The sequence below is a fragment of the Rhipicephalus microplus genome, chromosome X (assembly GCF_043290135.1).
Source record: "Rhipicephalus microplus isolate Deutch F79 chromosome X, USDA_Rmic, whole genome shotgun sequence".
NCBI lineage: Eukaryota > Metazoa > Arthropoda > Arachnida > Ixodida > Ixodidae > Rhipicephalus > Rhipicephalus microplus.
The window spans coordinates 85,356,610-85,369,797 of record NC_134710.1 but is presented as its reverse complement, the minus strand read 5'-3'; the positions used below and the strand labels follow the sequence as shown (position 1 = coordinate 85,369,797).

At 47.5% G+C, this 13,188-nt stretch overlaps 1 protein-coding gene across 1 annotated transcript; it reads right to left on the bottom strand.

Moving 5' to 3' along the window:
- LOC142775055 (uncharacterized) lies at positions 1-1,199 on the bottom strand. The gene is made up of 3 exons (XM_075876372.1): positions 551-1,199; positions 203-341; positions 1-57 (listed from the first exon to the last, which is right to left on the bottom strand). The coding sequence occupies exons 1-3, from the start codon at positions 1,021-1,023 to the stop codon at positions 1-3; spliced, it is 669 nt and encodes a 222-aa protein (XP_075732487.1). The 5' UTR covers positions 1,024-1,199.
- Positions 1,200-13,188: the final 11,989 nt, after the last annotated feature.

The window sequence follows — 13,188 nt, the reverse complement described above, 5'->3', positions numbered from 1 at the left end:
TCACACGAGGAACAGGAAGAAGCGGCACACCAGAGAAATGTTGGTCAAACACCTTGCCTGAAAGAATGGAAACGGAAGAGCCACAATCAACTAACAGCTTCATAGCGACCTGCCCGATTTGAATGTTAATGTGAATTCCGGATGCAAGAGGCTTTTGAACTACAAAAACCTCGACTGTTTCATCCTGCAACGGGCTATGTACTGAAACCTCGTGGACAACTTCTTGCGACCGCTTCTGGATGCAAACGTTTTCAAAATGTCCGAAACGGCCACAAAAGAAGCATTTTTTTCCTTTAGCTGGGCAGCGTTTCCAAGAAGCGCGATGCTGTTTAGAACCACACCTGAAGCAATACGAAGAATTCGCGTGTTGCTGCGAGTTGATGGAGAGCGCTGTCGAGATGGGGGGCGGTTCTCCGATGTAGCTGCCTTATCGCGTTGACTGAAAGTGCGAGCACGCGGCAGTGAATTCGGTGACTGCAACGATGAACCGCCTTTTGTGCCAGACTGCGCAGATACTGGTTGCACAGAGTCGGAAAATTTCTTCATTTACACTGCTGCCTGCTCGATTTGACTCCCGAGAGCAACTGCCTTGTTGAACGAAAGCGAAGACCCTTCTAACAGAAGACGTTCCCGAATACGATGCGAAGACACACCGGCAACAAACTGGTCATGTAGTGACTCTTCTTGCGACATAAATGAGCACATCGCGGCAAGCTCTGTTAGCGCGGTCACGTATTCTTGAATAGACTCGCCTGGGAACTGAATTCGACTGTGAAATCGGTGGCGCTCGACGACCAGGTTGCAGGTGGCATCGAAGTGCTTAGCCAGTGCCGCTACCGTGGAGTCATACACGTCGGGCGTAGCTCCGGTCCCTTTCTCCTCAGCCTTTTCGGCCGCCTGCGAAATAGACAGAGTATTGAAGATACGTTGACCTTCGGGTCCCAAGGAATGTAGTAGAAGAGCCTTGCGTCGCTCTGGGGAGAACTCTGAAGCACCGGACGCCAGCAGATAGACATTGAACATGTCGTGCCATCAGAACCATGGCTGCACGGGACGACCCGGTGTCGGAAGGAACGGATCCGGTGGGGCGATGCCAGCGAAAGCCATCTGGGGGGCGTGGCTGGTTATCCCCCGGGAACTATCCCAGACGGGGTTCAAACACTCGTCGCCATTGTAGGGAACGAGTGACGTGCCTCGCACTCACGGGTAGCGGTTGCATACTCTCCTTTTTATTAGACGTTCCACACATACATACAATCACAAGGACCCAGTGTTGCCAAATCAAACACAGAAACCGAAACTACTATACACAGGATACAACAGGCAATGCTTGCGTTTTACAACCTGCTTTGCCCATCGGTACTTCTGTTTTACGGTAGGGGTTTTGAAGTTTGTGATTGAGCTCTTTTAGTGGGTTACAAAAATTTATGATGTATAAATAGTTTCTTCAAAAAACTCATGGAAGCTGGCTTTCTACTGCGGGGCATATAGAATATGGTGGTCTGCAAAGAATAAGGTTTAGGCAAGGAAAATGGGAGGCCTTTACAAGAAGGAAGGCAACCTGGGTAGTTTAATAATCGAGAACACATTCCCAGCAAGCTTAGTACAAGTAGAAAGCGAAATCAGTGCGATGTTTTTCTTCGAGTTTCACGAAAGAAATTGCGGGAAAATGAAAGTGTTAGGAGTGAAGAACAATGCGAGATGTTTTACGTGTCATAGACCACAGTTACACCACGCCTGCTTGATCAGCTGCGGTAAAATATTGCCCACAAGATGAGCCGCTAGTGGTTGGAACTCATATTCGGCAAGACCATCGGCTGTGACCGCCGATCGGGCTCAGTCGACCAAGGCTTGTTGAGACACTGCATCCCCTCTCTCTCGAGTATTGTAGGATTGAGCTTGGTCGATATAATAATACGATGGCGTTGAACAGCGAGTTTTGCAGGAATTCTTGTGACGGCGTCAGCGTAGGCGTCATTGTTTTGAGTGAAAAATCATCTTGTGACCGAAAAATTTAAAAATATTCAAATAAAAGAAATAAAAGTTAACGGCTCCTGGTGAGAATCGGTCGAATCAAGGATATCTTCTTTGCAAGTAGGCGTTCTACCACGAAGCCTCTGTATGCTTTCAAGCTGTTTTCGAAAAAAAGAGTAACACACTACCTGATAACCCTGTACCTATGTTGCGCAAAATATGCGTAATATTTGTTTTCTTATTGAATATGAAGGCAGGTATGAACGCTAAAACCAGATCAAGATGGCTGGTCGTTTTTCAAGAGGCTCCGTTGCGAAGGGTTAAACATTCGCCGTTTTACTGAATCGGGTGACAGCACAAGAAAGACAGGCACAGAGATAGACTGACAGACAAAACTTTCGGCGATGAAGTATCCCAAGAAACACGATTGTCGTTAAAATGCACCTCTCACGCTATAAGTTATCGTATATCAAAGGTGTAGCAGGTAGCTCGCGTTTGAAGGTCAATATTTTTGCTGTCATTTACTTTGTAAATCTGTATGAGCACTTAAAAAAAGGAGAAAATTGAGTAAATGAAACCGCAAAAATCAAGGCCATAAACAACTAAAGACACAAAATTTCTCAGCTCGTATAGTATGGAAAAGCAGGGTGCGTATGTTGGCGTCGTATATGACGCGAAAAAAAAAAAACTTTCAATACCCTTCATTTTTGCCATTTTATGTGTTTGTATTGCGATATAATTTGAAGGCAATGTTTCATACTTTGTTTGTCACGTAGTCGTGATGACCTCCTGCATCATTAAAAAATTTGGACCAGCAACCCGAAGGAAACTCTTATGGGGCGCGAAGCAAGTGCGTTACGCAAGCAGCAGCTTCACGGGTTGAATGGCACTAACGCGGGTGCATTGGTGAGCACTAGAAGATTTGTTTGAAGCGAAGGCTTGCGCAGGCCTTGTAGGTTACATATACAGACATGTTTCAATGCGTACGTTAGGCGTTGATCAGGTTTATTTCGCGAGAACCAACGATTCGACGTAGTAGCGAGAGGTGGTCACGGCAAGTGTTTCGGGCGAGCGGAGGAGGCAGCAGCTGTTGGTGCCACGGCCAGCACTGGCAGATGAGGGAGAAAGTGACGTCAGTGCGCATTGCGAGGGGAACGTATTGACAACCCGCAGCAGTGGCGTTACCTCATTGGCACCACCCAACACAAGCGGCACGTGGGGCGTTCGTACGGAGAGACAGCGTTACACAGTGTAGTCAAACAGCTGCTTCGCATCTAAAAAGCCTATATTATATTCATGTGGTGAAACGAGCCATCATAATGCCGCTAATATAAAGTCAACTAGTGCTGTAGCTACTTTTGCGGCAAGGCAAGTATGTCCCGCTGTTAAAGGGAAGATGAGGACGAGCTTACCAAAATACGATGAAGTTGCACAAAAAAAAATAAAACTGCGGTAGGTTATAAATTTTAGCTTTAAATCCAGATCCCGTATGATGAAAATTAAAGCCCCTCTCCAATACTACTTGTTTCGTTAAAGACGAAATTACATCATTAAACACAATAGTACCTTGAACACCTGCTGGAAAATATGCGTTGACCAACTAAAAAGGGAGGGGTCCAGAAGTATTGAAATTTGTGATTTAGTTTTTCAGAGGTTTTCTTACAATTGTTAAATATAAATTATTCCCTTAAAGATTCTTATGGAGGCTGCTCCTCCGCTGCGGGGTACAGAAGGGGTTGATCTGCAAAAATTAAGGTTGAGGTAAGGAAAAGGGCAGGGCTTAACAAGGGGGAAGAGAGCTTTGGTAGTTTAAGAATTGGAAAAAAGAAACGTCGCCAGAGAGCTTAGTACAATTTCATTGCGATATCGGTACGATGCTTCATCTAAAGCTTCACGAAACGCCACAGGAACATAAATTTTCGAGTGAACGACGGTGCGAAATGTTTTATGTGTATATAGACCGGAGAATGTCACCTAAAGGTTTCCGAACGTCTGCTTATCCCTTGCGGTAAAATATTACCTACGAGTTGTGCGACAAGTGGCTTGACCTCATCGACTGCAAGATCTTCGGCTGTGGCCACCGTCCGAATTCAATAGACCAGGCATATTTCTAGGTTGTCTCAGAACTGGACAGGGCCGCCTCCCATTGGAATATTGCAAGATTGAGCTTGGCCGATATATTAACGTGATAACGTTGAGGAGCTCGTTTTGAAAGAATTCCTGCATTAGCGTCCGCGTTGGCGTCATTTGTGGTGAGCAAAAACCATCTTGTCTATCAGCAACAAATCGAGAAAGATGCAAATAAAATAAATGATCAAATTTCCCAACTCTGAGTGCGAAACGAAGCTAGGACGTCCGCGTAGCAAACAAGACTTCTACCACAGAGCCATGATAATCGTTAAAAGTGCTGAGAAAAAAAAACACTATAATATTTTCACGTGGTGGAAGGAGTTGCATTACGCTTGATATTGCCACTACTGTAGAATCGACTAGTACTGTTGCTACAGTTGCTGTACTAACTAAATAATCCAGCATTATGAATTGAAGATCAGCGTCCACGGTATCGTGCTCGTGCTTCTGGCAGCGCAATTCAGACCTGTCGTGCATGGGCACGAATTCCCAGTTATGTCAATTACGCTGCCACGAAGGATTTAAAGAAAGTTTTGACGCCATTGAGTGGACACTAAATACGCACAGCTGGGGGTCATCTCATCACACCTTCAAGGAGGTTATACTGAAAAGGACCTCCTTGGGTACCTTGTACTGCTGTTGGGAAGATCTCATCACACCTTCAAGGAGGTTATACTGAAAATCACCTCTTTGGGTACCTTGTACTGCTGTTGGAAAGATCTCATCACACCTTAAAGGAGGTTATACTAAAGATGACCTCCTTGGGTACCTTGTACTGCTGTTGGAAAGAGGATGAGGACGAACTTTCGAAAAAGCTATGAAGTGGAGCTAATACATCAAAAGAAATTTAAATTTGTTTGATATTAGAGTAATCTATATACAACATAAACACTATACTGTCTGGTCAAAATGGTAAAAAGAAATGTTATGTCACTCTTTCCATTTTCAATATCTTCTTTCCTCTATTTGTTAGTATTATTCATTACCATAAAAGCCTAAAAATTTATATAACCATTCATTGGGCAATCCATTTCAGTGACAGCGCGAGAACTTTTTGAAGTGAACTGTCGAATTTGTGCAATCTGTTGCATGAATAGATATGAAGGTTGACAGAAATATTACAACACACAGACGGATTAACTTCGTATCTAGCGAGATGCGAGACTAAGCTACCTCCATTTCGTTTGTGGTGGTGTACTCGCTGTTCTTGCATCGTTCCGCTGCCAGCATTCATAACGCTTGGCGTGTTTTTTGGTGCATCTTCTCTTAGAGGTACAGCGGTGCGATGCTGTGAATGATGGTAAGGATACGTGCTCCATGCCAGCCTCTCCCAACGTGTGCGCATAGAGGGACACAACCCAAAGAATCAGGCAGTACAATACAGAGAACATGGGCATGTCATGCGAATGTACCTTACGCGCTCATGACGTGCTGATGCGTCGGCGTCGTCTGATCCTCCAGTTGCGAGTTGCTTCGATATCAAAAAGGGCAGGAAACGAATTGCCCTTGCATCGAGGGAGTGGCGAAGGTTTTAAGCTTACCTCCTCAAATCATGCTTTCGCAGCTTCTAATGAACCAATTAAAAGTTTTAGTGATAAAAATCTTTTCATTGGGCACGCAACAACTTCCACTGTCTAATTAAAATTTCGCATGGGACCTAGTGAAGCACCATTTAAGAAGTAAATCACAAATGTAACAAAAACCAGATGGATATCTTTTTTTTCTTCTCCAATTTGCCTTTTCCCTGATTACACTCCATGGTTTTCCAATTGTTCTTCATCGTACTGCCGCTGCACAGAAGCACATCCTGCTCCCGACACACCCGATCAGAGGCCTGAGAAATTCCCTGCAGACCAACATTCCTAGAACGCTAGAGCTGACGATGCCACACGGATGAATACATGTGGGAGGCTAATCGACCTTCCTATTGGCTAAACTGCCTTGTAGACTTGACAGTGCAGAACGTTACTGATGAGATGGAGTATATGTCTCACCCCACCACGTTTTAAAAGCTCAATTATGCCAGGTAACAACATTAGTACCGGACTTTTGTACTTGAAAGCAACATTTGAGGTTAAATAGCGTTTACATAGGCACTGATTTGGAAAAAAGGCATATCTATGAACTCTTAGAAATTTAGGCACCAAAGTTCAAAATAGGCATTTATACGCACTATAAAAACACAATGAAAGCATTTCTTACCCTCTAATTTGTGCTCATATTGGAAAATGGCACGATAGTAACGCAAGAAACCAAATAGGCATTTGCGAATATTCCGGTGTGTAGTCATAACCATAACACGCAACTGCCTATCTTTATTGATAGTGACACGATATATGCCATATCTATAACGATAATAGTTCAGCACGTCCTGGGGGCCCCCACCATACTCCTCTATTTAAAAAAAGTGTTTACGTGTACCCTCTATTCCCTGAGGAAGGAAGGCTCTCCTGTGGAAATTAAGAAATAAACATTTTCGCACGTTCGTCCGTCGTTTCCCCCGTTTATATATATATATATATATATATATATATATATATATATATATATATATATATATATATATATATATATATTGTTACGCCTACGAGGGGTTTATTCGAAGCAGACGTAACGGTCGACTCGACGGTATACCGCAGTGAACGCGAAGCAGCGAGCTCTTGCCACGAACCGAACGTCCTCTTCTTCTGCTACCACCATGTTCCCCGCTACACAGGTGCACATACCTAAATTACACATGTGGTAACACTTCCCTCCACGCAGACGAAGCCCACTGGGCGAGTCAAACAGTCCCTCGAGGAATAAAGCGCTTCAAACGTGCAACATGGACAAGTTCAGTTTTTGCAGACCGTCGGCCGTTTGAATGGAGACGCGCTATGCGGTAAACTAAATCACTGATACGGTCTGCAACAAGATAAGGTCCCGCATAGTGCGCTAGCAGTTTCTCGCTCAAACCGCGTTTTCTAGTTGGTGTCCACAGCAACACTAGATCGCCGCGATTGTACGTCACGTGTCGGCGTCGGCGGTCAAAATGTGCCTTCGAGCGAACTTGCGAAGCAAGAGTGCGCAAATAAGCAAGGCGTCTAGCTTCTTCTGCCCGACAGATGATCTCGGATATGCAGGGATCACGGTGGTCCAAACACGGGAAGATGGTATTCAGGGTATGACGAGGTGGTCGAGCATATAGAAGAAAGAAAGGACTGTAGCCGGTAGTTTCATGCTGAGCGGTGTTGAATGCATATGTGATAAAGGGTAGAATACTGTCCCAGTCCTTGTGATCGGATGCAACATACATAGACAGCATGTTCGAGAGAGTTCTGTTCGTTCGTTCAGTTAGACCGTTCGTTTGGGGATGGTATGGCGTAGAGTGCAGAAACCTTGAAGCACAGACACGAAGCATCTCTTCCATCACATCTGCTGTGAATTGTCGGCCACGGTCACTGATTACGATTTTGGGAGGTCCATGTCGAAGAATTACAAAACGTAGCATGAAGGAAGACACATCGGCTGCAGTTGCCGATGGTATGGCAGCTGTCTCGCAGTACCGTGTTAAATGGTCGGTGCAAACGACTATCCAGCGATTTCCATCAGACGACCGGGGAAAGGGTCCAAGGAGGTCAATCCCGACTTGTTCGAATGGAGCTCTAGGGGGCGGCACCGGATGTAATCGCCCTAAAGGAGCACTTGTTGGGCGCTTATGACGTTGACACTCGTTACATCTAGACACGTATTGTTCCGTGGTCTGGCGCATTTTGGGCCAGTAGAATCTTTCTTGAAGACGGCACAGAGTTTTCGCTGTGCCTAGATGACCGGATGTTGGGTCATCATGCATAGCCTGCAAAACATAAACGCGAAGACTCTTCGGAACAACCAGAAGATATCGTGAGCCGGTGTTGGTGTAGCTCTTTTTGTACAGTAGCCCGTCTCGGATGCAGAAGCGCGTAGGCGATGATTTTGGTTTGGTAGCAAGAAGCTGTTGTACGGTGCTGTCCTTTTGTTTCTCATCCTTAAAGGTCTTGTTATCGGGAAATGGGTGGTGGAGTGATGCAATGTAGGTATCGAAGGTGTCCGCGTCACATTCAATCGTTGGAAGCGGCAGTCGCGAAAGACAATCTGCGTCAGCGTGACGTCGGCCGCTTTTATAGGAAACCGTGAAGTCATATTCTTGTAGACGAAGTGCCCAGCGCGCCAGCCGACCAGATGGGTCACGCAGGTTGACCAACCAGCAGAGAGAATGATGGTCTGTCACGACGGTAAAGGGGCGTCCGTACAGGTAGGACTGGAAGCGCTGCACTGCAAAGACTACTGCAAGGCATTCTTGCTCTGTGACAGTGTAGTTACGCTCGGACTTGCTGAGCGAGCGACTTGCATACGCTACGACGTGTTCTTGATTATCCAAGCGTTGAACCAGGACAGCGCCTACACCAATACCACTGGCGTCTGTGTGAATCTCAGCGGGAGCGAGAGGATTGAAGTGGCGAAGAATCGGATGCGACGTCAAAAGAAACTTCAACTCCGAAAAAGCAGACTCGCATTCCGGGGTCCAGTCAAACTGCGCACCTTTCTGAAGCAGACACGTGAGCGGGTATGCGATATTGGCAAAGCCAGGAATGAATCGGCGAAAGTATGAACAAAGCCCCAAAAAGCTTCGCAGTTCTTTCACCGAGCTTGGCTGCCTAAATGCCTCCACTGCGGCCGTCTTGGCGGGATCCGGTCTTATGCCTTCTTTGTTTACTAAGTGTCCAAGGACGAGTGTTTGGCGCTCTCCAAAACGACATTTCTTTGAGTTCAGCACCAAGCGTGCTTTGCTTAGACAGTCCAGTACGAGACCAAGGCGTGTGTTGTGCTCACAAAAGGTGCGCCCAAAAATTACAACGTCGTCCAAGTAACACATACACACTTCCCACTTCAATCCACGTAGAATGTTGTCCATAAATCGCTCAAAAGTTGCGGGCGCGTTGCAGAGTCCGAACGGCATCACATTGAATTCAAATAGTCCATCTGTTGTAACAAATGCCGTCTTCTCCTTGTCTTCCTCGTGCATTGGAATCTGCCAGTAGCCTGACCTCAGATCCACAGACGAAAAGTAAGAGGCCGATGATAGACAGTCGATAGCATCATCAATCCGCGGGAGTGGGTATACGTCTTTTTTAGTGATGGCGTTGAGACGGCGGTAATCAACACAAAATCGCCATGTCCCATCTTTCTTCTTCACTAGAATTACTGGAGCGGCCCACGGACTACATGATTCTTGAATTACATTTTGCTTGAGCATCTCGCAAACCTGTTCATTGATCACTGCGCGTTCGGAAGGTGATACACGATATGGTTTCTGTCGGAGAGGTCTGTGAGATGTCGTGTCGATTCGGTGCTTTATACGAGAAGCAGAGAATGACGGTGAATCATGCTGTGCGAAATCAAAAATACCAGCATGTTTGCGCAGAATACTCGCCAGTTCATTACGTTCCTTGGTGCTGAGTGACTTATCAATCATAGCCATAATGGTGGCGTCCCTGGCGTGCAGATTATCGCAACGGGTCTTATCCGGGGAATCATTGCTTTCTGCGAGGGTGGCAAGCGACAATACTTGGTGTTCACGAATCTCTGCAAGTTTCAGACCCTTCGGCAGCACTGTAGGTTCATTAGAGCAGTTAATCGCCCATAAACCAGTATGCCCTTGCGCAACCGATAATGTACAGTAGGGTATTAAAACTGTCTTCTTTATGCAACTAAGATGCACGGGCTCCACAGTTGCGTCAAATGTTTTCTCGCTTGCAGGTGAACAGGCAACAGGGACACATTTTGCAGACAACGACGGCACAGTTGTGTCCACAGACACGCAAAGAGACTTTCTTGAGAGGGCGAGTTTTCCATAAACAAAACTGGGATATCAGAATCTACTGTAATTTGTCCTGTGTGGCAATCAACAGTAGCACCACATAGCTTCAAGAAATCGAGTCCCAGAATGACGTCGTGCGTAGTATGAGGGAGAACAGCAAACTCCGCGACAAAGTTCTGGCATGCCAAACTAACAGTCACAGTGCAGACACCAACAGGTTGTAACACCTCTCCGCTCACTCCACGAAACGTATCAGGACGATCCCAACGAAACATAACCTTTCATCCAAGAAGGCGGGCGAAAACTAAACTCATCACTGACACGCTTGCACCTGTGTCCACCAACGCCATCGTCGGTACACCATCGATAAGCACTCGAACCTTATTTCTAAGCATGGAAGCTAACGGAGGTATATCTGTTGAAATCGAGGAATGTCCGGCGACCTTACCTCCAACGGCCGCGCCGGCTAGTTTTCCGTAAGAGGCGAGGAGTGGCGGCGCCGAGGAGACGGTGATCGGTTGGCACGAGGGGCAGGTGGTGGTGTCACACTGCGGTCAGAGGCCGGAGATTGGTTTCGTAGTGGTCCTGGGATCTCGTAAGACACGCTTCCCGGGAATGTCGGTGCTCGGGTAACGCCAGAACGGTTAGATCTCGGTGATCGGTCGTATCTTGGCGGCTGCCGGTAGTTGCAATACCTGGCAATATGTCCTTCGAAGCCACAGTTGTAGCAGACTGGTAGAGGACGCTCGCTGAACCAATGCTGAGACCGCTCAGCTGTGAAGGGTCGGTGACGAGCTTGCTGAGCGAGGGCTGCCCACCTCTGTGTGGCGGGGCCGTGCCGAAGGCGTTGGCCATATCGCTGGTCGGCCGTGAATGAGTCACGACGTGGCCTCGGATTTCCAATTTCGCTGATGTCTGCCACACATACCGATGGTGGCAAAGTAGCTGATGGTGCCGCCGTGTAGTAGGGTGGATTGGTAGGTGGATGAGGAATGGTTTCGTCGACCCTACCACCTTGTCGCTGCAGCTCTTCACGCACAATTGCCCGAATAGTAGCCGCAAGGTCGGTGGGCGGGCTCACGTCGACGCTGGCAACCGTTGTCACATTTGCCAGCCTACCAAACTTCGGGGCGATGCGACGAGTCTTCAATTTTTCAAACGTGCGGCATTGGCGTTGGACGTCGGAGGCAGAGGTGAGGTCATCCCTGCCTATCAGAAAATTGTAAACGTCTTCCGCTATGCCTTTCAATAGGTGTCCGACCCTGTCTTCTTCGGACATCTGCGGGTTTATAATCTTGCAAAGCTTAAGGACGTCCTCTATATAAGCAGTGCAGGTTTCTCCAGGAGTCTGGGCTCTTCCAGCAAGAGTCCGCTCCGCGCTTTTCTTTTTTGAGTCGGAGTCACCAAAACACTTTTTGAGTTCTTGAGCAAAAAGAGCCCATGTTGTCAAGGACTCTTCGTGGTTTTCATACCACATCAGTGCAGTGTCCGTGAGAAACAGCGCGACGTTTTCCAGCTGATCGATAGAGTTCCAGTGATTGTACCGGCTCACCCTTTTGTAGTGCGTTAGCCACGCGTCCACATCTTCTCCTGCCATTCCCGCGAACGGGCGGGGTTCCATGTAGTGAGGCCGAGGTGTAGTCAGTGTAGATTGACGCGAAGTCGAGGCGGTTGATTCCTGACCTTCGCTCTGGGTCATGACGACTGTTGTCGGCGGCAGACCGGCAAGACGACGGCTCCGGCGAACTCCGAACAGCTGTGGCTCCGTTGTACGTCGAAGTGTCGTACCCAGCACCTCCACCACTCTGTTACGCCTACGAGGGGTTTATTCGAAGCAGACGTAACGGTCGACTCGACGGTATACCGCAGTGAACGCGAAGCAGCGAGCTCTTGCCACGAACCGAACGTCCTCTTCTTCTGCTACCACCATGTTCCCCGCTACACAGGTGCACATACCTAAATTACACATGTGGTAACAATATATATATATATATATATATATATATATATATATATATATATATATATATATATATATATATATATATATATATATACAGCAAGAAACTCAAGCAGCAAGGCAGCTGCAGCACAGAAAACAGGATGCCGAAAGCGCGAACGTCGTCGTCTTTTCTCTCACTGGCACAGAGCTAGCGCAGATGGGCACCAGTACAATTTCCTCCCTGCACAAAGAGGAGCCATCCTGGCGACGGCGATTTAAGAAAAATATGCTATAGGTAAGTCGTAGCAGGATTTAAGTCGCGTGAAGAGAACTGTTTCGTGGCCTCGGCAGCGATGATCGGCCGATGGGTCGACTGGCTCGACGACGTAGTTTACGGGAGATCTGCTCCTGTAGGCGGTAAGAACCGTGGTACCGCGACAAAAGCTTGGTGGAAAGTCCGCGAGTTGTGGACGGGACCCAAAGCCAACCAGCTTTCCCGGGGAGTAATGCATAACGCAGAGGTGTCATGACGGAGTTTTCGGCGCGACTGATCTTGCGTGGTGTACGAGCGAGCCAGTTTACGGCATTCATCAGCGTAAGCAGCAGCTGGAGAGATGGGTTTGCCCTCAGAAACGTCTGGTTGGTACGGCAGAATGGTGTCCATATAACATGAAGGTTCACGTCCATACAGGTGAAAGAAGGGAGAGAAGCCAGTGTTTGAGACGCAGAGTTGTAAGCGTAGGTGACTAAAGGGAGTACGTGGTCCCAGTTTGTGTGGTCTTCCATAATGGACATCGCCAGCATGTCGGCAAGGGTACGATTGAAGCATTCCGTAATGTCGTTAGTCTGAGGATGGTATGCGGAAGTGGTGCTGAGTGCAATGCGGCATTCTTTGAGCAGAACATCGATAGAATTTGCGAGGAAGACGCGGCCACGGTCGCTAAGTTTTTCACGTGTGGCCCCATAGAACAGAATAAGATGACGAAGAAGGAACCACGGGATGTCTTTCGTGGTGGCGGCTGGTAGCGCAGATGTTTCTGCGTACCGCGTTAGGTGGTTGATGGCGACTATTATCCAGCGGTTACCGCCAATGATGGTCGGGAGTGGACCAAAGAGATCGACTCCGACGTGGTCGAATGGTCGGGTAGGGCAGGGCAATGGCTCTAGAGGACCAGCGGTGCTGTGAGTAGGAACCTTGCGACGTTGGCACGTAGAGCACGACTGAACGTACCGGCGAACGTATCGATACATGCCTCGCCAGTAGTACCTTAGGTGAAGGCACGAGTACGTCTTGTACAAGCCA